At 44.6% G+C, this 25,086-nt stretch overlaps 1 protein-coding gene and 1 pseudogene across 2 annotated transcripts; both read left to right on the top strand.

Annotated features, from left to right (window-relative positions):
* The first annotated feature begins 389 nt into the window (after nucleotides 1–389).
* SEC61A1 (SEC61 translocon subunit alpha 1) lies at nucleotides 390–16,161 on the top strand. The gene is made up of 12 exons (XM_080686941.1): nucleotides 390–625; nucleotides 878–945; nucleotides 3,811–3,876; nucleotides 3,969–4,047; nucleotides 4,986–5,117; nucleotides 8,911–9,020; nucleotides 9,311–9,464; nucleotides 11,008–11,168; nucleotides 12,461–12,658; nucleotides 12,934–13,125; nucleotides 13,471–13,547; nucleotides 14,178–16,161. Exons 1-12 carry the CDS (start codon nucleotides 619–621, stop codon nucleotides 14,362–14,364), a joined length of 1,431 nt encoding a protein of 476 aa, XP_080543067.1. The 5' UTR covers nucleotides 390–618; the 3' UTR covers nucleotides 14,365–16,161.
* On the top strand, nucleotides 5,390–6,017 carry LOC308255812 (chromobox protein homolog 1-like; annotated as a pseudogene). The gene is made up of 2 exons: nucleotides 5,390–5,397; nucleotides 5,464–6,017. The product of its transcript is annotated as a chromobox protein homolog 1-like (transcript).
* Nucleotides 16,162–25,086: the final 8,925 nt, after the last annotated feature.

Here is a 25,086-nt window from a genome sequence, read left to right as displayed (position 1 = left end):
CGTGCCGAGCACCTACTAGGTGCCAGAACTGGTTAGCGCTGGAACAGTGTGCTCAAAGGAGCTTACAGTCTATTCACTAATTCAAAAGTTGTAAATGCTGTGAAAAGCAAAGAAGTGACCCGGACTCCGCCTCGCTCGCAGAGCCGTGGGCGCAGGAAGCGCCTACCATTGGCCTCAGTTTTTCCACCAACCAGCACCGCTTCTGTCTCCTGAGATGCGACAAGGCCTTCCTTCCCCACGCCCTCTCGCGTAGCCAAGTCCATTCAGACACACACTCCCAGTCCCGGCGTGCCCCGCGCCGCTCTTCGCGGCTCCACCCCGCCGGCTGAGCATCCTCTTCCGGACCAGCCCCGAGGGCCCCGCTACATGCTGGGAGTTGAAGTCTCCGCGGAGGCGGCGCGGCGCGTGGGCCAGCTCTCAGCGCGTGGCAGGAAGCGGAAGCGGCCTAGGCCTGCACCCGGTCCCGGCTCCGCCCCGCCCCACTCATCCCAGTGCTATCACTGACGTGTCTCTCGGCGGAGGTGCTGCACCCGGTTGCTGGCTGAGCCGCGGGCAGCGTCGCCTCGCGCGGAGCGGAGTGGAGCCTAAGCAGGACCCGGAGTCCGAGCAGCCGCCGCCATGGCGAGTGAGTCCCTGGGGGCAGCCCCGGTTGCGCCGGGATGGAACACAGTCCCCCTTTCCCCTCACCGGTCCGGGCAGGTGCCCGCCAACCAGGCCTGCCCGGATCCCACGCCCTCGGGATTCCCATGAGTTCTGGTACTCGGTCTGCTCCCCTGCCTCCTAGCCCCTGCCCCAACACAAGCTGGGCGGAAGGCTTACCCGGGTAGCGCGAAAGGTTCTCCGAGCCCTAATTCTTCTTTTGTTTTTTCCATCAAAGTCAAGTTTCTGGAAGTCATCAAACCCTTCTGTGTCATCTTGCCGGAAATTCAGAAGCCTGAGAGAAAGGTAAGTCCCCAAATCGCTGTCAAAGGAGGCTTCGTGAAACTCTGATGCTTGAAGTTTACAGTACAATTAAATATGGCTTCAACACGCCAACGGAAACTCTCTCCCTTCTCTTCCCCCTAGAGCAGTGGTCGGCCGCTCTGTTGACTGATGAGTTTGCCGACCACTCTAGGGCCTAGAGTATAGTTGTATGTACTCCTGAGCTTTGTCGAAAGGTGACCTCCTTGTGTGGGAATTTTCATCTAAATCATCGTGCTTTATTCAGAGCATCCTTTGTGGATGTTAACTCCAGTGAGCAAAACTTTGAGTTTGCCCTGTCCCCAGAATTGACTCAGTGAATGAGTAAGGCCTCCAAGGCCCTAGGATACTCAGGTTGGGTCACCCTTCCCTCTTCACCTCCAACAGGAGCAGATGCAGTTGGGTTTTTCTAGGAGATGCTCTTTGTAGCCAGCTGCTAAAAGGAGCTAAAAGCAGTCGCTTTATTCTGTACGAAAACTTTTTATTGTAGGCTGCCAAATCACCTGAGAGTAAAGGCATTTTGTGAGCCCTGCTTTTTACAGCAGGTGCACTAAAACGTGGAAAAATAAAAGTGTAGACTTATATTGCATCTTTGTCAGAATTTCTGCTGCTACATGGATAGCTACAGGCCAAGATAGTGAGTGTTGCCAATGTAAGGAAAGCTGTCATTGGGTTCTTAAAGAATAGGAATATATTTTGTCTTCACATTCTTTTCAGACTGTTGTTCATGCATTCACATATATGTACTTGACATCAACATGGCCACTTGGGTTCTTGGAGTGTCTTTTCTTTTTTGTGTGTGGTCTTTGTTTTGTATAAATGCCCCACATATGTATTGCCTTTGTTGGGTTAATATGCAAAGCCCTTCCCCTGTCACCCTACCCCCACCCCCCAGCATGTAGAAAGGGCATGGCTCTGGAGGCAGGCAAACCTGGGACCCACCCTTCCCACAATCTCTTACCAGCTGTGTGACATTGATTGACCTTGTAGCTTACCAGTAAGTGTGATAGACGGAGCAGTGAAAATATGTGGAAGATATAGCAGTGGCTTCAAAAGGGGTTAACTCTGGAAGATGTAATTTCTGATGGTGGTTTTGCAGGAAGAATAGAAGTTTTCTTGAAGTGAGGGAGAGGAATTTCAGGCATAAAGAATGTGTAATGTGCAAAGGCAATGAAGACAAGCAGGTTGGAACACAAAGGGTAGGTGGGAAGCAATAGGAGCCAGGCATTAGAAACTTGCCTTGAAAGTAGGGTAGAGGATTGGAGTGGTTTAGAGGCTTTTGCAATAGAGAGTGATCTATGGGAGTGGGCTAGGAGGTAAGGATAGATTTAGGAGCTGTTTAAAAGGTAGAGTACACAAGACTTGAATAAACAGCTTTTGATGTTTTCCTGTTAAATTTGGCTGCATCCATGAAAGACTTGGTTATTAACAAATGAGGAGTCTTGTAAAAATTGTCCACTCATTTTTTCCATAAAAAACCATTTCAGCCCTGGCCAGGTGGCTCAGTTGGTTGGAGTGTTGTCCCATTCACCAAAAGGTTTCAGATTAGATCCTGGTCAGGGAACATATGGGAAGCAACCGACCCGACCCAACTGACTGATAACCTCTCTCTCTCTCTCTCTCTCTCTCTCTCTCTCTCTCTCTCTGTTCTTTCTCTCTCTTCTTTCTCTCTCTCTTTCCTTCCTACCCTCTTTTCCTCTCCCCTCCCTTCCTCCTTCCCTCCCTCCTTTCCTCTCTCTCTAGGAATTAATGGAAACATATCCTCATGTGAGGATTAAAAAAGAATCATTTCAAAGAACAAGTTTTGTTCACTTAATACTGTCACTCACAAGGCATTTCCACATAAAGATCCCTATTCTGCACAATATTACTGTGTTTTTAAACCTTTTAAAGCTATTCTTGCAGTGTAGGCATCAAGTACTAACAAAGACACTGAGTTTTAGAAGCAGAAGACCCAGAAGAATTCCCACTCTACTGCTTAGTACCAGAGGCGCCTTGGGCAGGGCATCTAAACTTCTCTAATGGTTCTTAGTAGTCATCTGTAAAATGATTCTGAAATGTAAACCTGTTCTACTTACATACCTGAATAGATGTGAAAAGTCCTAGATAGATGCTACTAGTAGTTAGTGAGTGGGTTAAAGTTGCAACTCTCCTTGCCTCCTGCCCCATATTGTTTATCACATTTTTTTATCCTTAATTCATAGAAAATATATTGCGTATTAAACAATCACAAATTCCAGATTGGCTGACTCTAAAATAACAAGATCTCTTTCTATTGCAACATTCTTTGATCTTGGACTTGATCCTAAACTGTTAATACTAATGGTTAAGAGCACATGCATTGGACTCGAACTCACTTCAGCCTTTCTAAAACTCAGTTTTCTCATTGTTAAATAAAAATAGGAGCTATGAAGAGCAAGGGTCCACTGAGATGATGCATATGAAGGTCCTTGCATATAGAAAGCCTGCAGTACATGTACTTGTATTTTGACATGAATGTTTGGTACATGGTTTGGCGTATAAGGCTTACCTTTTTTTAAAATATATATATTTTATTGATTTTTTTACAGAGAGGAAGGGAGAGGGATAGAGAGTTAGAAACATCGATGTCGATCAGCTGCCTCCTACACACCCCCTATTGGGGATGTGCCCGCAACCAAGGTACATGCCCTTGACCGGAATCGAACCTGGGACCATTCAGTCCGCAGGCAGACGCTCGATCCACTGAGCCAAACCGGTTAGGGCAAGGCTTACCTTTCTGATGAACAGAAAAGGGTCTAATCTGAGTTGATTTCTGTTCATTTGCTTATGAAAGTAACTTCTTGCCTTATTCCTTTCTCTTCTACATAGATTCAGTTTAAGGAGAAAGTGCTATGGACCGCTATTACCCTCTTTATTTTCTTGGTGTGCTGCCAGGTAAGCCAGATTTCCCGTTCCTGTATCGAGGTGGGGGTCAGAGAGGGCTGGAGACAAGTGTGCTGACGCCTTTTCTCTATGCTTGTTTCCAGATCCCCCTGTTTGGCATCATGTCTTCAGATTCTGCCGACCCTTTCTATTGGATAAGAGTGATCCTAGCCTCTAATAGAGGTAAAACTCTGGCTCTCTGCACATCTTTCTGTACAATGTGGGCTTGACTGACCTTTTTTAGTTAAATTACAGGCTTTGGCTTTATGTGGAGCTCAGAGAGTGTTTGGGAAGATTGTCAGTGTGCTGTGCTGAATAGCCTTAGTAAATGCCGAATTCAGCATCGAGGCATGTCATCTTATTGAGAATTGCATATGAATGCAGTATAAAACCTGTAATAACAAGATTGAGTATGTCAGAGAGAATAGGAAAAACTAGAATGTTTTTTAAACAACTGAAATAATGATATTTCTACCTGTCTTTCTTGTGTTTTGATAACCTTTAGAATATGTATTTGTTTCTCAGCTGCATCTTTTTCATATCTATAGGTTACATTGCTATATGTATCAAAATATGTAACAGTGTAACTGGCCTGTTTTCTAATTACCCTTAGTGGGGGATTTTGAACGTTTATGTCAGTACCACTTTTGATTAACCTATTTTTTAAATATAATATAGTTCAAATAAAATCAGTTGGAAGTATTTTAGCATAATGAAAGTAGAAGTTTATTCACAACTAGATACAATTGTATAGGCTTCCTTTTCAGACTTGGGAATTATTTGAATGTTGTCCTTTTTATTAACTGATGAAGAGACAAACATTCTTATCTCTGTAAAACCAGAATGAATCTGTTTACGGTGAATTTAATGCAACTATCTATTTAAAAGCCATGTGACTTCTGAAACAGAATAAGATGTGGTCTGGCCAACTGAATGGAATGAATTGAATTATACTGTAATTGTTGATATTTTGGGGTCATTCTCTAAATTAAATGCTGCTAGCAAACTGAAGCACACTAGTTTTGTGTAAGGGTACACAGTCAGATTTTGCTCATTCATTTTCTTGATAAAGTGTTGCTTTTCCAAGCTAATATGGGCTGTTTTGCCTCCCCTGTCCTCAGGCACATTGATGGAGCTGGGTATCTCTCCCATTGTCACCTCCGGCCTCATCATGCAGCTCTTGGCCGGCGCCAAAATAATTGAAGTTGGTGACACCCCAAAAGACCGAGCCCTCTTTAATGGAGCCCAAAAGTGTAAGTGAGATTTTCAGTGATGTTCAAATGTCTGTAGTGGAGAATTTGAATTTGCTATAAAATTTGGGGCATCAAAACAGTTTTTCCTTTGTACAGTGTGACTTTGTTGGCCCACCATCCCTGCAGGTGCTCCTTGGCTTGTGTTAGCAAGAAAGCACTTCTCAGACAGGGCCATTGGCTGGGGCCTGTGATATGCTGCTTCAGTGAGGGGCTACACTGTGACCACCTGGCCTGTGGTTTTTCTGGGCACCACTCCTCCAACTGCCCGCACTATGTGCCGGTAGTGGTCCAATTCCTCTTGTGCTTTTGGGCACTGCTCTGAGCAGTGTGTCACCCTTTAAACCAGAGTACTGGTGGGCTCTATGGGGGGAAAAAACAAAACAAGAAGAAAGTGGAGGAGGTGCTAGAAGAGAAGGAAGAGGAATATAGTGGGCAAAGTGCTCAGCCGTTGAGAGGTAATGGCAAAGGTGGGGTACCTGCTAGAGTGGAAGGGGTTCTCAGATGAAGGCAGTGCATGGGAGCCAGAAGAGAAATGGATTGCTCCAACCTCACAGCTGAGTTTCTATAGTCACAGAAAACAGCATATGAGACAGAGAAGTCAGAGGGAGGCAAGTGCAAAGGTAACTCTGATTGTGAAGCTAAGGGAGAGGAGAACAAATGGAAGAAGAAAGAAGAGTCAAAAGCCCCGAGGCTTTGCCTAGGGTTTGGAGCCTGAGCTGATTATTAGAGCTGCAGAATTCAGTGGAGAACTCATGTTTGATGAAGCTGACCTGGTCCCTGCCAAAGAAGCCACTGTCTAGTGCCCCCAGGTTGTCATATCCTTCTATGCTGATGTGGCATTCCTACCCCTCAGAAGATCATGACAAAAATCTCTGCTGGTACCAGCCCTGTCACATCTGACTGTGGTTTTCAGGTGGGGAGGAGAAGGAGTTCTACTTGTCTTGAACCTGTAGAGGTGGCTTGAGAAGATGTCCTTTGAGGAGCAGTCTAGTTTCTGTGCCCTACAGCAGCCCAGTGCTTTAAAGCTGTTCCATGCCATACAGTTTGCACACCCATCCCAGTGGAGGGGAAGGAAGATAAGTGTTTCAAGGCAACCCATTCTTCACTTTGGGGAGAAAAGCAAAGGGCCTTCTATGAAGGGAAAAAACTTACAAGCCAAGGTGTTCCCAACAAAGAACTAAACAAGTTGATAAGTTTCCAAAGCTGCCATTTTGGGGATGGAAACTGGTTGAGAAGGGAAAGTCTTTCATTGGCGCATATACATAGATTATTCTTTCTTAGAGGTGCTAATTCTTGAATTTGACAAGAAGACCATTTTCTAATTATGAAGTTACAAATATTAGCTTATCCATCAAAACCACTTGGCTGAGGTATTTGGGGAGGGGAAGAAGGTAGCATAAGAGGTGTTTTCTTTTGGGTGGGGTTCTTACTGATTTTAGGGAGGGAGCAGGGAAGGAGAGAGAAACTTCGATTTGTTCCACTTATTTATTCATTCATTGGTTGCTTCTTGAATATGCCCTGACCAGGGATCGAACCCACAATCTTGGCATATTGGGATGACACTCTAACCAACTGAGCTACCCAGCCAGAGCGCCTCTCTGTTTTTTAACGTTGAACTATTAAACCATTAGTGGCAGGGTTTTAAGAGTTGGATTATTTCAAAAGTCCTGGTCTCAGGAGAAGATTAAACTTTCATACTGGGACAGTGGTTCACTTTAGAGCACAAAACAAAATAAAAATTCTTTTTTAATCCTAAGAATTAACTAATACCCAAAATGCTGTCTTGACTTATGAGATCCATCAGTTCTTGACATTATCTAGACCTGCATCTGGAACGCCATTGTAAATCTTTTTAGACATCTGTTAAGTGTTTGTGAAAACTTTGTTTAAATGTAAACTTCACACTACATTGTCAGTTTCTTTCTTATTAATACTATATAGATTTATAAGCCCTAACAAGAGACAGAAAGAAAGCACTTCTGGGAGAGCCATGGTGCAAGGTACTTGGATGGGCTGGACAAGGCAGGGTGGGAGGGTGTCCATTGCCCCAAGGCTGCACAATTGAGTGGGAGGAGCAGGGCTTGGCAGTCTCCCTCCACCAGCCAATGTCCTTACCACTTAGGAGGAGATGATGTGTACTTCAGAGTTATTGTAGGAATTCAGTGGAATAACGTTTGTAAACATCTCTCAGTGCCTGGCACTTAATAGGTATTTGGCAGGTATTGTTTTTCTTCTGGGAGTTTAAAAAGATTCAACTCAGGAAAGTTGACTCTCCCAACCCCGTTCTACTATTTACTAGCTGTATGACTTTTGGACAAAGTTAGGTGTCAGCTATGACAGCTTTTACCTCTCAGTTTCTTCATCTGGAAAAAAATGGGAATAACAATAGTTACTTCATAGCAAATAAGTGTCACTGGTAACAATGACCAGTCATCAAAGTGATCCATGTTCAACCTCTGACTGAACTGAAATGCATTAATTAGGAAGTGATATTTACAGTTTTCTATCCAGCCATATTTTCTTCCACACCAGAAGAAATCTTTTTAACTTAGTAGGTTAAATAATTGAACAAAAAATGCCAATCTAATTTAAACTTGTCAGTTTTAGACATAAATTAGAATTTTAAAATGTATACATGAATTATTTTTAAGCACAGATTGTCTATTTTTTCTTTGGTCTTGACAATTTTTTAAAATTTCTAGAATTCAGTTTCATTGAGCCGTTCTTTAAAAGTCAGATGAGAATTATATATGATGGGTACTCTGGAGCACAATTTTATTTTACTAATTAGGTTTGACAAACTAACCAGAAAAGCTTATCTTGAAACCCATGCCCTTACTTAGAGATTCATCTAGTAATGTGGAACCAGTAAAAATGTGTTGATTCCATTTTGCCTAACGATGAAGTATAATGATCTAAGACACGCGGATAGTCTACACAAAGCAAAGCTTCTATTAGGCCAATAGAGCTTTGTGGCAGAGGAAATGGGACAAGTGACTAAGTTACTGATGGCATTGTGAAGTTTTTCTTTAAAAAAACCATATACATTTCATACAGACTGGGAACCCCTTTATCCCAGAGTTAATCATCCTTGTTCTGGACTCAGACCTGGATGATAAGCCTGCAGAGGTGGCCCAGGCATGTAGTTCATCTCAGGAGCTCTCCACAACCCATGCAACCTGATCTGAGTGTGGATGCTGTGCAGCAGTGACATCACCAAATTGTGTGCCTCAGGATACTGTCTTTAGTAGATTTTGCTCCTTGATTTGTCTTCCATAGAACAGATTTGTCATGTTCCAACTCTTCTTCCTCCCGTCACTGAAGGAAAGTGAATTTAGGAGGTGAAATTAAGGAGCTCACCTGCTTCTGTGAATAGGCATTTGAGTTATTGTATGTTTTGACAGTGTAACTATTGGGTGTTTCTTGGACCAGGCTCCTTGAGGCAGTATCAGTATACATATAAAAGTAGATGTTTTTATTGATTTTAGAGAGAGGAAGGGAGAGAGAAACATAGATGTGAGAGAGAAACATCAGTCTGTTGCCTCCCCATGCACCCTGACTGGGGATTGAACCCAAAGCCTGGGCATGTGCCCTGACTGAGAATTGAACTGGCAACCTTACAGTGCTCAGGACAACACTCAACCAACTGAGCCACACCAGCCAGGGTGGCAGTATCAGTATTATACATCTTTGTTGTTCTTAGTGCTTTGTACAGAGTAAGTGTTCAATAACTGTTTCCTCTATGACTATGTAATATCCCACTTTGAGAACATAGTTTTCTTTTGATTTCTAGTATTTGGCATGATCATTACCATTGGCCAGTCTATTGTGTATGTGATGACGGGAATGTATGGGGACCCTTCTGAAATGGGTGCTGGAATCTGCCTGTTAATCACCATTCAGGTAATTGTTATGCTGACATTCTCCCCTTCTGAGTAGCTCCTCACACTCACTCACACTTCCCAAATAGCAACCCTGAACCATGCATAAAATAAACTTCTATGGAGAAGGAGCCAAAGCCCCTGTGTTGGCCTCTTTAAACTCAACAGAGGAAGGCCTTGCTGTCTGTTGTCTACTCAGCCTTCAGCATTTATATCAGAGAAGCCCCTTGCTAAGGGAGGAAAGAGCCACACCTGTAGGGAACATGAATGCAGTCTATTTGGGTTTCTTTACTTTCATTTTTTAATTTACAGCTCTTTGTTGCTGGCTTAATTGTCCTACTTTTGGATGAACTTCTGCAAAAAGGGTATGGCCTGGGCTCTGGAATCTCCCTCTTTATTGCCACTAACATCTGTGAGACCATCGTGTGGAAAGCATTCAGCCCCACCACTGTCAACACTGGCCGAGGTAAGCGCCCTGGGATCTCCGAGGGACAGGGGTCAGTGAAAAGTATGGACATGTACAAAGCAGAAGACCAGAGTTCCCGTTCCAAAGAAGAAACAGCTCCGTTTTAGGTACATTTCTTCTGATTCTTCTGTGTGTATTTGTAAACACAGGCTTCTGCTCCTAATGATACATAACTTACATATTCCACGTCAGAGTATTTCACAAATGTTTACCTTGCCAGAGTACAGAATCCTGCCTCTTTTTTTCTAGCAAAGTGTGGACTTCTTGGCAAGGATGAGCAGCATTTATTGAAGCAGTCTTCTGATGACATGTAGGTCATTTCCAGTTTGGGTTGTTACTGCAACAGAAACAGTGAACAGCCTCATGCATTCATGTTTCTGTATTTTGGCAGTTGCTTTCAGTGAATAGGTTTCTAAAAATGAAATCACTGAACCAACCAACGCACTTGGTCATGCAAGAAGCAACTTTGTGTAAGAGGCCTGAACTTGGCGTTCACCTCCTGGCTGTTCCTATTAGGAGTAGATAAGTGGTTTGGGGCAAATCCCTCTACCTCCCAGCCTCGGTTGCCAGGATGAAATGAGAAATAACATGAAATGGTCCGGGAATAGCCAGCAGGAGAAGCAGCAGGTGGTTCCACCATCATGTGTTAGAAACATGAGGAAAGTGCCCTCGTGGGGCAGTATGCAGGTGCCCTTCACAGTACTGATATCGGGACCTCCCACCTGCCCACAGAGCACAGCTCTGGACACAGCACTGGCTCCCTGCAGGAGGCCAGACTTTCACTGTGGGAGAGTTACGCTGTCCTCGGGGAACATAGAGTAATACAGCGCTCCTGCTTCTTATTTTAGCTGGGGGTTTAACTTCAGTAAGTTTCTTGAATTTTAGAAGCTTTCTAAGCCTTACTAATGCCCACCTCCCCAACTCCCCCTCACTTGGGTCTGCTGCCTAATCCTCAGGCCATGTACCCATTCTTGCTCTTGATTCCTTCGGTCCCTTGGTAAGCTGCTCTGCTTCCTGGCTCTTTCAGCACCCTTTCCTATGCGGTGTGTACTGACTGGATCAGGCTGTGTGGTGGGCATGCATGTTGTCCTTTCTGCTTGATCATCAGTGTAAGGAGCAGAGAAGTCAAGCCCATCTCCCGTCCCCCCTTGTCAGAGGCAGCCTGCACTTCAAAGCTGGGGATGCTCTACTGTCTGGGGTTTTCCAGGGGAATGAATGGGCAGCTCCAGGCCACTCTTCAGTGTAGGATCTCTTTAGCTGGAGTTCAGCCGGTCCTACTTTTGTGGTTTTATCATTGATCATCATTCCACACATCTGGTGGCCATTGACTCACATGCCAACGAAATGAGAACTCAAATGGGTAGACTAGCTCCTTTCTGCAGGTTGAAATCTCTACTGAAGAAATAGAAATGAGGGAGGAGAAAATGCCACTGTACCCCTGTGGTTATAGGAATAGGCACCATGGATCTCAAAACTAATTCTGTTTTCCTCTCTAAGAAGCTGTTTGTCTCCTTACCACGTGTGTCCCCTCCTTTACCGACAGGGATGGAATTTGAAGGTGCCATCATTGCACTGTTTCATCTGCTGGCCACACGCACTGACAAGGTCCGAGCCCTTCGAGAGGCCTTCTACCGCCAGAACCTCCCCAATCTCATGAATCTGATTGCCACCATCTTTGTCTTTGCAGTGGTCATCTATTTCCAGGTGCGTCCAGACCCACCACAGGGAGATCTGATGGTCCGGTTTAAGTTTTGGAATGTCTTGGTGTGTGCGCCCTCACCCGCACCCAGGGTGGTGTACATCACTGTATGGTATTGAAGTGATGGGATGGCATCTGAAAGGAGAGGTTTTCATGTGAGCTGGGCAAGTGTGTTCCATCGAGTCATGGGGACCTGCCTGAACTAGACAGAACTGAGGCAGATGCAACCTTTCTGAGATTATGCTCCTTTGGGTTGGGCGCAGCAACAGATAAAGAAGATACATCTTTAAGTTCCTAATTCAAGAGAAGTGAAAAGTCATCAAGCTCTAAAGCTTCATCGCCATCTTACCCAAAGTTTATAGTGTATTTGTAGGTAGTGTCATTCTAGAAAAGACCCTTCTTCTTGCGAGCTCTTACCTTTCAAATTATAAGTCTGTGCCACTTGCTTGTGAATAAGAGACCTGAGCTGTCAGTTGCTCTTCTGTAGTTGGATTAGTCTTTGTATTTTTTCATCAGCCACTTTATATTCTGATAATTATTGAAAAGAAGGATGGCAATGGAAAAGACAGCTTAGTGCTTATAGGAAGGTCATTATACCACCAAGTGCTTTTTCTGAGGACCAGACAGTCTGTTCCTTCAGCTGAGACTTAATCAGATGCCTAATTAATAAGCTTTAGTGCACCATAAGCTTGGTGTGGGTATTTGTAGTTAGGTCATTAAATTTTTATTTTATTTTAAAGCCTCTATATTCTGAATCCTGTTCTAGGCACTTGGAGTTTGTAAAAATAATATAAAAGAAAACCTTTCTATTCTCCAATGGTTTCAGAGGGAGAGGCTGTATTCATAGAAAAGCTTAGCTTTTCTGTTTATGATTTAAAACATCGTAAAAGACTGCTCTGGGGTGTGAGGTGGAGGCCATGGTGGCCTTGTCTTGAGGCCACTGTAAGAGCACAGGAGAGGTAACCACCAAAGAGACCACTGTTAGGACTTGCTGGTCATGTGTCCTTCAGGCTCTTTTATGGTCCACATTGATGCAGATTTAATCTGATGGACTTCGGGTTGCTTGTTTGTTTGTTTTTGACAAAAATGGGATTATTGCACTGTGCTGGGCTTTGGTGCATTTTTTAAGCCTTTCTTTCTGGGAACCCTCCGTTAAAGTGGCCCAAGTGCAGTGATGGGTGAGGAAAGGGCATGCAAGCCTGGAACCAATGTAGGTCCAGCCATCCCCAGCTGGGCTGTGTCTGTGCAGACACTAGAATGAGGCAGTGAGGGTGCTCTGCTTTGTTTGGTTTCTCAGGGCTTCCGAGTGGACCTGCCCATCAAGTCGGCTCGTTACCGAGGCCAATACAACACCTACCCTATCAAGCTTTTCTACACCTCCAACATCCCCATCATCCTGCAGTCCGCCCTGGTGTCCAACCTATACGTCATCTCCCAGATGTTGTCAGCCCGCTTCAGTGGCAACCTGCTGGTCAGCCTGCTGGGCACCTGGTCTGTAAGTATGGCTGCTTGAAATGCGTTTTAATGCTGTAGCTAGTTACAGTGGTGTGCATCCATGTGTCTTCCTTGTGACCAAACATTTTACCCAAAGATATTTCCTAACCATGCCTTTTACAAATTCAGCACATTAAATTTTCTTTTCAGTAAGAAAATGGCACTGTGGACACTTGAGCAAAATTGTGTTCCTTTTCATCTGCTCAGAACTACTTTTGTCCTTATGCTAAGGTATAATGAAACAGCACTCACAAGCTTTCTGTGTATTCTTCCCAGGATACATCTTCTGGGGGTCCAGCACGAGCTTATCCAGTCGGTGGCCTTTGCTATTACCTGTCCCCTCCAGAATCTTTTGGCTCCGTGTTAGAAGACCCTGTCCATGCCGTTGTGTACATAGTGTTCATGCTGGGCTCGTGTGCATTCTTCTCCAAAACATGGATCGAGGTCTCAGGCTCCTCTGCCAAAGATGTAAGTATAAGTTACAATTTAATTAAACCAGGAAACAGTAGTTCTCGCATGTCACTGGTGTAAGTGGTCTGTGAATACCTGCAGCCGCTTCCTCCTCATTAGGCCGAAGTGTTTATTGCCATAGACGAGCCCAGGGGTAAATTAATGCTCGCCTGGGGAGGTGGAGCCAAACTAAAACTAGACTTCGTCATACGACTTCTTTGGAGCAGTTTTAAAATTATCTGTATAAATATTACTAGGATACTAAAGAAGGAAACCTGTGTTTAGAGCCACTATGAAATGTCTGCCTGGCTTTCAATTTCAAACTTGAAATTGAACATTGTCTTCTCTTCGGGCATCATGCAGGTTGCAAAGCAGCTGAAGGAGCAGCAGATGGTGATGAGGGGCCACCGAGAGACTTCCATGGTCCATGAACTCAATCGGTGAGGCTGGCCCTAGGTCCTAGGTTTTCTCATAATTGTAGTTTTCTTACACATCAAGCATCTTGATAGGGCTTAGAGATTTCTGGTTAATTAAATCTTATTCAGGATAGAAAAGGTCCTTGTGTCCACAAGAAAATCAGCATTGCCAATTTCAGATTGTTTTTTGATCCCTAGCAGGGACAGTAGACAATTTTGTTCATTCTCTTAATGAGAATTCTCTAGATTTACAGCACATTGTTCAGGAGAAATAAAATGCAAGCCACATAAGGACTCTTAAATTTTCTAGTAGTCACATTTAAAAAGTAAAAATTTGTAATTAATGTAAGGAAAATCATTAGATATTTTATGTTCTTGTCTTCAAAATCTAGTGTGACAACTGTAATATCTCAACTTGGACTAGTCATATTTCACTAGCCACATGTGGCTTGTGTGTCCACTTACTGGACAGCAGTCGTAGTCTAGACCTAATGGTATGTGACCAGTTAAAGTCTCAAGGAGGTAGCGTAATGACCTCTACAGGAGTTAGGTTCCTAAATCAGAGGTAAGTAGGCAGGTAGCCTGAGTCAGGGGTGGGCCACGCTACAGCTATTTATGTGGTGGCACCTTGCTGACTCATCTCCTACTCCCCAGGTACATCCCCACTGCTGCTGCCTTCGGGGGGCTATGTATTGGGGCCCTCTCCGTCCTGGCTGACTTCCTGGGTGCCATCGGATCTGGAACTGGGATCCTGCTCGCGGTCACAATCATCTACCAGTACTTTGAAATCTTTGTAAAGGAGCAGAGCGAGGTTGGCAGCATGGGGGCCCTTCTGTTCTGAGCCATGTCTCCCCTGGACCAGGAAGAGAAGCCATGCTCTGGAGTTGCCAAGGAAGGGAGCAACGAATCCAGCACGGGGTACTGCTATGGCATGTGGACCTTTAATTTTTTTTTTTAATTTCATATTCTTTCATTCCACTTTGTAAAGTGCTAGAAATTTCCAATTTGAAATTTTGCTTTCTATTCTGGCATTGGCAAAATAACTATAGAAGTGAGGTTTTATTCACCTGATGGCCAGAGGTTGGGAGGATAAATGACTGTACTCATGTGTCCATGTAACCTTTGTTTTAACCTTTGCACCTTCTCAGTGCCGTAGGCGGCTGCAGTGGTCCCAGCTGTTCCCTACAAGGGAATAACTTATTGGTTAGAAGCACAAACATTGTTAAAAGGACTACATTTCATTGTGGTAGTAGGTGTGAGGCTGGGAGCAGACCATGTGGGAGACTCATTAGCATGTCCCCTCATGGTGAGGGGTAGTAACATCTACTTAAAACTGGTTCTCTGGATGACACAATTGTCTTCTCTTTTAAAAGTAGTTTTTAAAGAGGGATGAATTTCCTGGCAGACACTTTTGGGCTATCTTTATCCTCACCTGAGGATATGTTTATTGATTTTTAAAGAGGGAGAAACATCGATCTGTTGCCTCCCATAAATGCTTCAACTGGGGATCGAACCCACATCCTATTTGATGTATGGGACAGTGCTCCAACCTGCGGAGCCACCAGCTGGGGTGAGTTGGGATTCTTTAGCTTATAAAGTTGTGCCTGGCCTAGCTAGGCAAACATTGTGTGGTGGATCCCTGAAGTGATCTGTCCAGTTCTTCCAGTTGTCACTGGACCTGGTCCCCCGTGGTTCCTTCACTCCCCACTCAGCCCTAGCAAGGGGAGGCACTGTGGCAGGTGCTCAGACATGGAGAGACAGTGACTTACTTGGTGTTCACAGGCCACCACTATCTTCCCTTGGCTTCCCAGAAAAGAAGGGCTTAGACCTGAGATCTGTGATGCAGTTAGGGTCAGAGAGCTTGTAAGTTGCTTTAATGTTTGATATAAAAGACTCACTATTATGTGTAAAATAAATTTTGTTTGCAATAACAGGGAATCTAGATCTTAGGAATTGGAACGTTTTTTAAGGCCTTTAGGGAGGTCCCTCTCAAGGACAAGTGCCTGGCAGTGTTTGGCTGCAGGGACAGCGAGTAAGGCATTGCAGGCCTGTGGGATTCTTGCTGGAGGGCGCCCCAGTTCTAAGAAGGGAGCGCCAGCCCTGTGGAGAGCGATGTCCCTCCAGCAGCAGGTACACACTGGCTTCTGAAGCACAGAGAGGTGGTCATGAGTCAGTAGACGTGGCAAACTGGACACCCGAGTCAGGAGGGCTCCCAGGAGTTCTCACTGGCAGTGCAACCAAAACACAGACTGACCAAGGGACAGGAAGTAACTAGCTTAAACCCCCCGGCAAGCCAGCCACAGAACCATGATGGGCCTGTCCACCACCCCCAGTCCAGGGCATACCACCATGTCACACGTGGCCTTGTTAGACCCAGTCCTGAGCCGAGACCGCCGCTACACTTGGTCTCCTCGGCCCCACCCATAGGAATCCTGCAGCCCCGAGGCAGGAGCCCCACAGCCCTGCCTGCAGCCTGTAGTCATCAGTGGGGCCCTGTGGGGCTCAGGCTCAGGCTCTGGTTAATAACCACAGTGGGTCGGGGCTGACCTCAGCTTCCAGGGACTGTCACTGTGGAAGCCAAAATGGCATAACTGAGATGAGGTGAAAAAGTAACAAATAAAGCCAACGTTTTACAAGCCATTTGTTCATGTTCTTTTGGTTTTCAATACCCTTTTATTCCCAAGAAGGCCTGTGAGAGAAGACACCTGAGGCTTGGTTGGGTCCTGATTCTTTTCTTTTTTTTAATACATTTTTATTGACTTCAGAGAGGAAGGGAGAGGGAGAGATAGAAACATCAATGATGAGAGAGAATCATTGATTGGTTGCTCGTCTTCTACTGGAGATTGAGCCCACAACCCAGGCATGTGCCCTTGACCGGAATCAGCCTGGGACCTTTCAGTCCACAGGCTGATGCTCTATCCACTGAGCCAAACCAGCTAGGGCAGGTCCTGATTTTTTACAGGGTGCCCAAGGTCTCCCCTAGGTGCAAGTTCCTCCTCAGAAAGACATTTTGCCTGGAAAACTTTCTTCTGGTGGTAGTATCAATCACATGCTCAGGATTTTGGAAGTTTGAAATACAGGTGATTAAGCAGAAATCCTGATTCTGGGCCGGTGTGCAGACTGCTGAGCCTCTCCTAGGACTTCAGGGATGTGTCCTGAGGTGCCGAATCTTCCCAGCAGAAGGCTATGGCCCCATGCCTCCCAGCCCTTTCAGTCCAGACCAAGGGGTGCTGTTGCCCTTGGCGGAGACACATCCAGTCACTGACCAGGAGAGTCTCACTGCCCCCTGGACCACAGCATCATGTGGGCAGCAGTGGCAGGCATGGTGGCTGCTTCCCTAGAATGTGCCATGCAGAAAAGTCTTCCAATGGTTTTCACTCAGAACCCAGTGACAGACTGTTTCCAGGGCAGAGGGAGAAAAAACTTCCCATTCACCCAGATTTCAAAGCTGACATGCTTGTCCTGGACAAGGCCTCACTCCAAGCCCTCCGCCACCACTCCATGCATCATGTATCCTCAGTGATCCATGATGGAGGCCCTGAGGCTGGAGCCTAGCTAAGGAGGAGGTCCTGCCCACCTGTCACCATGCTCACTCAGGCAGTATTGGCCAGGCAGGCTGTCCCTCTGGGGCCACTTGAGGGACAGGTGTTGGGGCATGGCCTTACGGAGACCATGTGCTATGAGACTGCAGCAGGACAAGAAGTGCAGCCAGTCTGCCCTGTGCTCCCTCTACACTTGCTGGCCAAAGGGGTTGGCTCAGAGATACAGGGCAGGAGCCAACAAGCACTGCAAAATGTGGAGACAGGCAGGGTGTTCTGTTTGGACCTACAGCAACTCAGAAAACCTGCTCCCAGGGAAGCACTACATCTTCTCTTGCCTATGCCTGTGGTCAGACCAACCTCACCTGGGAACAGAGTCAACGGAACCCACATGTGAGCAGCCACATATATGGTTTTGGTTCCAGGCTCTGTCTTGGCTCACTGTGACACCAGGCTGGCCCCTCTGCACCTCACTTACCACCTGTGCACGAGAAGTTGAGCAGTGACTCCTAATCATCCTGGGAGTAATGATTGTGGGGCAGGCACTGTGATAGCTACCAAAACATGATCTCATCCACCACTCCCATGCCCTAGCTGCAAGAGGCCTTGGGAGGAAATCTCTTGTTTTGGTTTTATAGGTACAGAAATAGAGTTTGGCCAGAAGTCACACAGCCACGTAGCAGCAGAGCCAGGACAAAATACTCCAGGCCCTCTTCCTCTACTCCAAGATCCTGCTTGGCTGCTGGGCCTGTCTGCAGGTACCTTTGCTATGGGCCTGGCTGGGAAAGGAATGAGGGGCTCAGGGAACATGATCCACTCCTAGGAGCCTCCCCATGCTGCCTGTGGCTGGGTCCCTGCAGGGAAGCTGCCTTAGCTTGGGGGACCCGCTCCAGTCCCATCACTTTCCTCTACCTGCTGACACCCACTCCCTATATCCCTCCCAGCAAGGCTATCATTTAACATTAAAGGCAAGATTAGAAATTTCCCAGACAATGAAAAGTTAAAGGAGTTCATCACCACCAAACCAGTATTATAAGAAATGTTAAAAGAATCTTTAAGCCTGGCTGGTGTGGATTGATGAAAGCATTGACCTACGAACCAAGAGGTCATGGTTTGATTCCCAGTCAGAGCACATGCCTAGGTTTCTGACTGATTCTCAGTGGGGAACATGCTAGAGGCAGCTGGTCGATGGTTCTCTCTCATCATTGATGTTTCTGTCTCTCCCTCTCCCTTCCTCTCTGAAGTCAATAAAAATATATATTTGATAAAAAGAACCTTTAAGAAGAAGGGAAAAAACATAAATATGAATAATAAAATGGCAATAACTATGTACCTAAAAATAATCACTTTAAATATAAATGGATTAAATGCACTAATCAAAACACAGAGGGTAGCTGAATGGATAAGAAAACAAGACTCATTCTTATGCTGCCTACATGAGATCCTATTCAGATCAAAAGACACACAAACTATACGTAAAGGAATGGGAAAAGGTATTTTGTGCAAACGAAAATGAAAAAAAGATGACATATTAGACAATAGACTTTAAAGGCTATAATAAAAGACAAGCACGTTACATAATGATAAGAAATCAATCCAACAAGAGGATATAAACATTTATGCATCCAACATAAGAGCACCTAAATATATAAAGCAGATATTGATGAACATAAAGGGAAAGAGCGACAGTAATGCTGTCATAGTAAAAAATTTAACACTCCATTGACATCAGAAAATCAACAAGGAAAAAGCAGTCTTAAATGACACATTAGACCAGATAAATTTAATATTTTTAGAACATTTCACCACAAAGCTGCAGAATATACATTCTTTTCAAGTTCACATGGAACATTTTCCTGGATAGACTATAAGTTAGATTACAAAACAAGTCCCAATAAATTTAATAAGATTGAAATCATATCCAGCATCTTATCTGACCATAACAGTATAAAACTAGAAATCAATTACAAGAAGAAAATGGAAAAAACACACAAACACATGGAGACTAAATAGTATGTTATTAAACAATGAATGGGTTAACAATGAGAAAAGAAGGAAATCACAAGATAACTTGAGACAAATTAAAATGAAAACACAACAACCCAAAATCTATGTGTCACAGTTAAAGCAGTCCTAAGAGAGAAATTCACAGCAATACAGGCCTAATAACAAGAAAATATCTCAAATAAGCAAGCTAACCTTAAAACTAAAGCAACTAAAAATGAACAACAAACAAGCCAACGTAAGTAGAAGGAAGGAATAATAAAGAGCAGAACATAAGTAAAATAGAATTGTCTAAAAAATACAAAAGAAAGATAAATAAAACTAAGAGCTGATTCCTTGAAAAAATAAACAAGATTAATGAACTTTTAACCAGACTCATCAAGAAGAAAAAAAAAAAGTGACCCAAATAAAATTAGACATGATAAAAAAGTGACAACTGACACCACAGAAATGCAATTACAAGAAAACTAGAGGCCCCGTGCACGAATTCATGCATGGGTGGGGTCCCTCAGCCTGGCTGGCAATCGGGGCTGATTGGAGCCGTCTTGCCCAGTCCCGATCGGGGCCCATTGGGGCCGGCCAGCCAAGGGGAGGGACTGTGGGAGGTTGGCCGGCCACAGAAGGTTGGCTGTGGCAGGGCACTGCGTTGAGCGTCTGCCTCTGGTGGTCAGTGCATGTCATAGCTACAGGCTAGTCATAACAGTCACTTAGGCTTTTATATAGATAGATAGATAGATAGATAGATAGATAGATAGATAGATAGATACCATGAACAATTATATGACTACAACTTGAACAACCTGGAAGCAATTAATACCTAGAAACAGATTTTTTTCCAAAACTGATTCAAGAAGAAACAAATCTGTACAGATTGATTACTATCAACAAAATAAAATCAGTAATCAAAAAACTCCCAACAAAGTCCTGGACCAGATGGTTTCACAAGTGAATTTTAACAAGCATTCAAAGAAGAATTAACACCTATCCTTCTCAAACTATTCCAAGAAATTCAAAAGGAGGGAAGGCTCCCAAGCGCGTTATATGAGGCCACCAATATCCTGATTCCCAAACCAGACAAAAACATTACAAAAAAAGAAAATTACAGGCCATTATCCATAAGGAACATTGATTCAATAATCCTCAACAAAATATTACCAAACAAATTCAGCAAACATTAAGAAGATCATATACCATGATCAAGTGGGATGCAAGATTGGTTCAATATCTGTAAGTCAGTTAACCTGATAACACCATGGAAACAAAATGAAGGCTAAAAATCACATGATCATATCAATAGATGCAGAAAAATCATTCATTTATGATAAAAACTCTCGGCAAAGTGGAAATACAGGGAACATACCTCAACATAATAAAGGCCATGTATAACAAACCTACAGATAACATCATACTCAATTGGGGAAAAGCTAAAACTTTTTTAAAAAATGTTTTTATTGATTTTGAGAGAGAGAGAGAGGAAGGGAGAAGGATAGAGAGAGAGAGAATCATGGATGAGAGAAAAACATCAACCATCAGCCACCTCCTGCATGCCCTGTACTGGGGATCAATCCTGCAACCTGGGCATGTGCCCTGACCAGGAATTGAACCAGTGACCTCTTGATTCCTGGGTTGATGCTCAACCACTGAGCCACACCAGTTGGGCTAAAACAGTTTTCTTTATTTAAGATCAGGAACAAGTTAGGGTTGTTCACTTAACCACTTTTATTAATATAGTATTGGAAGTCCTAGCCACAGCAATCAGACAAGAAAAAGAAGTAAAAGGCATCCAAATTGGAAAGTAAAAGTAAAACTGTCATTATCTGCATAAAAACAGACATATAGGGCAATGGAGCAGAATAGAGAGCCCAGAAATAAACCCATGCCTGTTAATATTTGACTAAGTAGGCAAGAATATACCATGGAGTAAAGACAGTCTCTTCAATAAATGGTGTTGAGAAATTTGGACAGATGCATGCAAAAAAAATGAAACTAGACCACTTTCTTACACCATATACAAGAATAAACTCAAAATGGTTTATTTTGTATAAAACAAACAAAACAAAAGCCATAGGCAGTAAACTCTCTAACATTGCTCTTAGTAATATTTTTTCCTGATGTTTCTCCTAGGGAAGGAGAAACAAAAGAAAAAAACCTAAACAAACGAGAATAAGTCAAACTAAAAAGGTTTTGCATAGCAAAGGAAACCATCAACAAAATTAAAAGACAACCTACTCAATGGAAGAACATTTGCCAATGGTACATCTGATAAAGGGTTCATATCCCAAATTTATAAAGAACTCATACACCTCAACACCAAAATAACAAACAATCCAATAGAAATATGAAAAGACTAGAGGCCCGGTGCACGAAATTCACGCACAGGGGTGTGTGTCCCTCAGCCCAGCCTGCACCCTCTCCAATCTGGGACACCTTGAGGGATGTACGACTGCCCGTTAAACGGGCAGTCGGACATCCCTCTCACAATCCAGGACTGCTGGCTCCCAACTGCTCGCCTGCCTGCCTTCCTGATTGCCCCTAACCGCTTCTGCCTGCCAGCCTGATCACCCCCTAACTACTCCCCTGCCAGCCTGATTGATGCCTAACTGCTCCCCTGACAGCCTGTTTGCCCCTAACTGCCCTCCCCTGCAGGCCTGGTCACCCCTAACTGCCCTCCCCTGCAGGCCTTGTCCCCCCCAACTGCTCTCCCCTGCAGGCCTGGGTCCCCCACAACTGCCCTCCCCTGCAGGCCTGGTCACCCCTAACTGCCCTGCCCTGCAGGCCTGGTCCCCCCACAACTGCTCTCCCCTGCAGGCCTGGGTCCCTCCCAACTGCCTTTCCCTGCAGGCCTGGTTGCCCCCAACTTCCCTCCTCTGCTGGCTTGGTCACCCTAACTGCCCTCCCTTGCAGGCCTGGTCCCTCCCAACTGCCCTCCCCTGCTGGCCATCTTATGGTGGCCATCTTGTGTCCACATGGGGGCAGGATCTTTGACCACATGGGGGCAGCCATCTTCTGTGTTGGAGTGATGGTCAAACTGCATATTACTCTTTTATTAGATAGGATAGAGGCCTGGTGCACGGGTGGGGGCCAGCTGGTTTGCCCTGAAGGGTGTCCTGGATCAGGGTGGGGGTTCCCTTAGGGTGTGGGGTGGCCTGGGCGAGGGGCCTGTGGTGGTTTGCAGGCCAGCCACGCCCCCTGGCAACCCAAGCAGAGGCCCTGGTATCTGGGGTATATTCATCTTCTACAATTGAAACTTTGTAGCCTGGAGCAGAGCCAAGCCTTCTGCTTGCTCCGTTGCGGCAGCCATTTCTATTGGGACTTATGTATCTTCTATAATTGAAACTTTGTAGCCTTAAGCGAGACCTGGGCCGGCCAGGGTGTGTGGAAAGCTTGGCTTCCTCCATCACCGGGGGCAACCCTAGCCTCCTGCTCTTTCCACTCTGTGGCTGCCGCCATTTCTGTTTGGGTTTATGTATCTTCTATCATGAAACTTTGTAGCCTTGAGTGGAGGCCTAGGCCAGCAAGAGCAGGCGGAAAGCTTGGCTTCCTCCATTGCCGGGGAAACCCAAGCCTCCCTCCTGCTCTCTGTGGCCGTAGCCATCTTGGTTGGGTTTATTTGCATATTTGCTCCTGATTGGCTTGTGGGAGTGGCTTGTGGGTGTAGAGGAGTGATGGTTAATTTGCATATTACTCTTTTATTAGATAGGATGCTCAAGGTAACTAATCAGAGAAATGCAAATTAAAACTATGAGATACCACCTCATACTTGTCAGAATGGCTATCATCAATAAATCAACAAACAAGTAAGTGTTGACAAGGATGTGGAGAATAGGGAACCCTCCTGCACTGTTGGTGGGATTCCAAATTGGTGGAGCCACTGTAGAAAACAGTGTGGAGGTTCCTCAATAAATTTAAAATAGAACTACCTTATGACCCAGCAATTCTACTTCTGGGTATATATCCAAAGAAATCCAAAACAGTAATTTGTTAAGATATTTGCACCCCTATGTTCATTGCAGTGTTATTTACCATAGCCAAGATATGGAAGCAACCCCAGTGCCCATCAATAGACAATTGGATAAGAAGTGGTACATATATACAATAAAATATTAGCCTTAAAAAAGAATGAAATCTTGCCGAAACTGGTTTGGCTCAGTGGATAGAGCGTCAGCCTGGGACTGAAGGGTCCCAGGTTCGATTCCGGTCAAGGGCACGTACCTTGGTTGCGGGCACATCCCCGGTGGGAGGTGTGCAGGAGGCAGCTGATCGATGTTTCTAACTCTCTATCCCTCTCCTTTCCTCTCTGTAAAATATCAATAAAATATATATATATTTAAAAAAAAAAAAGAATGAAATCTTACCATTTGTGACAACCTAGATGGACCTAGAAGGTATTATGCTAAGTGACATGTCAGACAGAGAAAGACAAATACCATATAATTTCACTTATATGTGTAATTTAAAGAATAAAAAAAAAAAAAAAAAACAGACACAGCCTCATAAATACAGAGAACAAACAGCGTTGCCAGATGGAGAAGTACTAATTGATAGTTACAAAATAGTCACCAGGATGTAAAGTCAATATACTATAGGTAATATAGTCAATAATATTGTAATAACTAGGTATGGTGCCAGGTGGTACTAGAATTTTTGAGGGGATCACTTCATAAATTCTATGATTGTCTAATCACTATGCTATACACACCTGAAACGAATATAAAATAACTAGAGGACCAATGCACGAAAATTCGTGCAAGAGTAGGCCTTCCTTCCCCTGGCTGCCAGCACCAGCTTCCCTCCAGCACCCAGGCTTCTCTCCTCTGGCCGCCAGCAGGCACCCGGGACCCAGGCTGGCTTCCCCCAGGCCGCCCAGGGGCACCTGGGACTCCGGTTGGCTTCCCTCTGGTCCTGGCTTTGTCAGGAAGGACGTCCAGGATGACGTTCGGAAGACTTCCAGTCTAATTAGCATATTACCCTTTTATTATTACAGATATTGAATGTCAACTGTAATTAGAAAATAAAAAATTTTTAATATTAAAAACAAATATTGAACTCTAAGTAATTGAATTTTTGCTTAAATATTTAGGGATGTAGCCTGACCGGCGTAGCTCAGTGGCTGAGTGTCCACCTATGACCCAGGAGGTCACAGTTCCATTCCCGGTCAGGGCATATGCCTAGGTTTCAGGCTAAATCCCTAGTGGGGGGTATGCAGGAGGCAGCCGATCAATGATTCTCTCTCACTGATGTTTCTATCTTCCTCTCCCTCTCCCTTCCTCTCTGAAATCAATAAAAACATATTTTAAAAAATATTTAGGGCCAAAACCGGTTTGGCTCAGTGGATAGAGCGTCGGCCTGCGGACTGAAGGGTCCCAGGTTCGATTCCGGTCAAGGGCATGTAACTTGGTTGCGGGCACATCCCCAGTGGGAGGTGTGCAGGAGGCAGCTGATCGATGTTTCTCTCTCATCAATGTTTCTAACTCTCTATCCCTCTTCCTTCCTCTCTGTAAAAAATCAATAAAATATATTAAAAAAATATTTAGGTATGTAGTGTATTGATGTCTGCAACTTTGAAATGAATAAAAGATGACTGGATAGAAATGGACGGATGGCTTGAGGAGAAGGATGGATAGTTTCTAGGCGATAGGTATGCAGATTGTCACCAAGCATTTCCTGCAATGTTGAAATTTTTCATAAATGCCAGGAACGCATGTGTATTGGCACAGGACATCCCTGGAGAGGTGCACCTGCTGTATAATTCAGCTTGCTTCTGGAGAGGGAAACAGGATGAGGGCAAGGGAAAAGGAGATTCACTGTACTTTTACGTTTTGAACCATGATGTAAATTACCCATAACATTTTTTTTTTCTTTTTTTAAATTAAAATCCCAGCTCAGGAAGCTTTCCCTGACCGCTCTTTTCCTATAGGCATGTTGGGGCACGTTGGCTCCCCCTCCCTGCCCGCCTTGGCAGCCTGGATTGCAGGGAAGGGAGCTAGGGCTGTGGCTAGGACGCCGGACTGCACTCCAGA

Source organism: Plecotus auritus (assembly GCF_963455305.1).
Source record: "Plecotus auritus genome assembly, chromosome: 8".
Lineage (NCBI taxonomy): Eukaryota > Metazoa > Chordata > Mammalia > Chiroptera > Vespertilionidae > Plecotus > Plecotus auritus.
Note: the sequence above shows the minus strand (reverse complement) of the source record. Positions and strands in the feature narration are given on the sequence as shown.

Coding starts and splice junctions, on each gene's coding strand:
- SEC61A1 (XM_080686941.1), top strand. Junction 5,118..8,910: donor CTTTAATGGAGCCCAAAAGT/GTAAGTGAGATT, acceptor TTTGATTTCTAG/TATTTGGCATGATCATTACC. Junction 11,169..12,460: donor CAGTGGTCATCTATTTCCAG/GTGCGTCCAGAC, acceptor TTGGTTTCTCAG/GGCTTCCGAGTGGACCTGCC.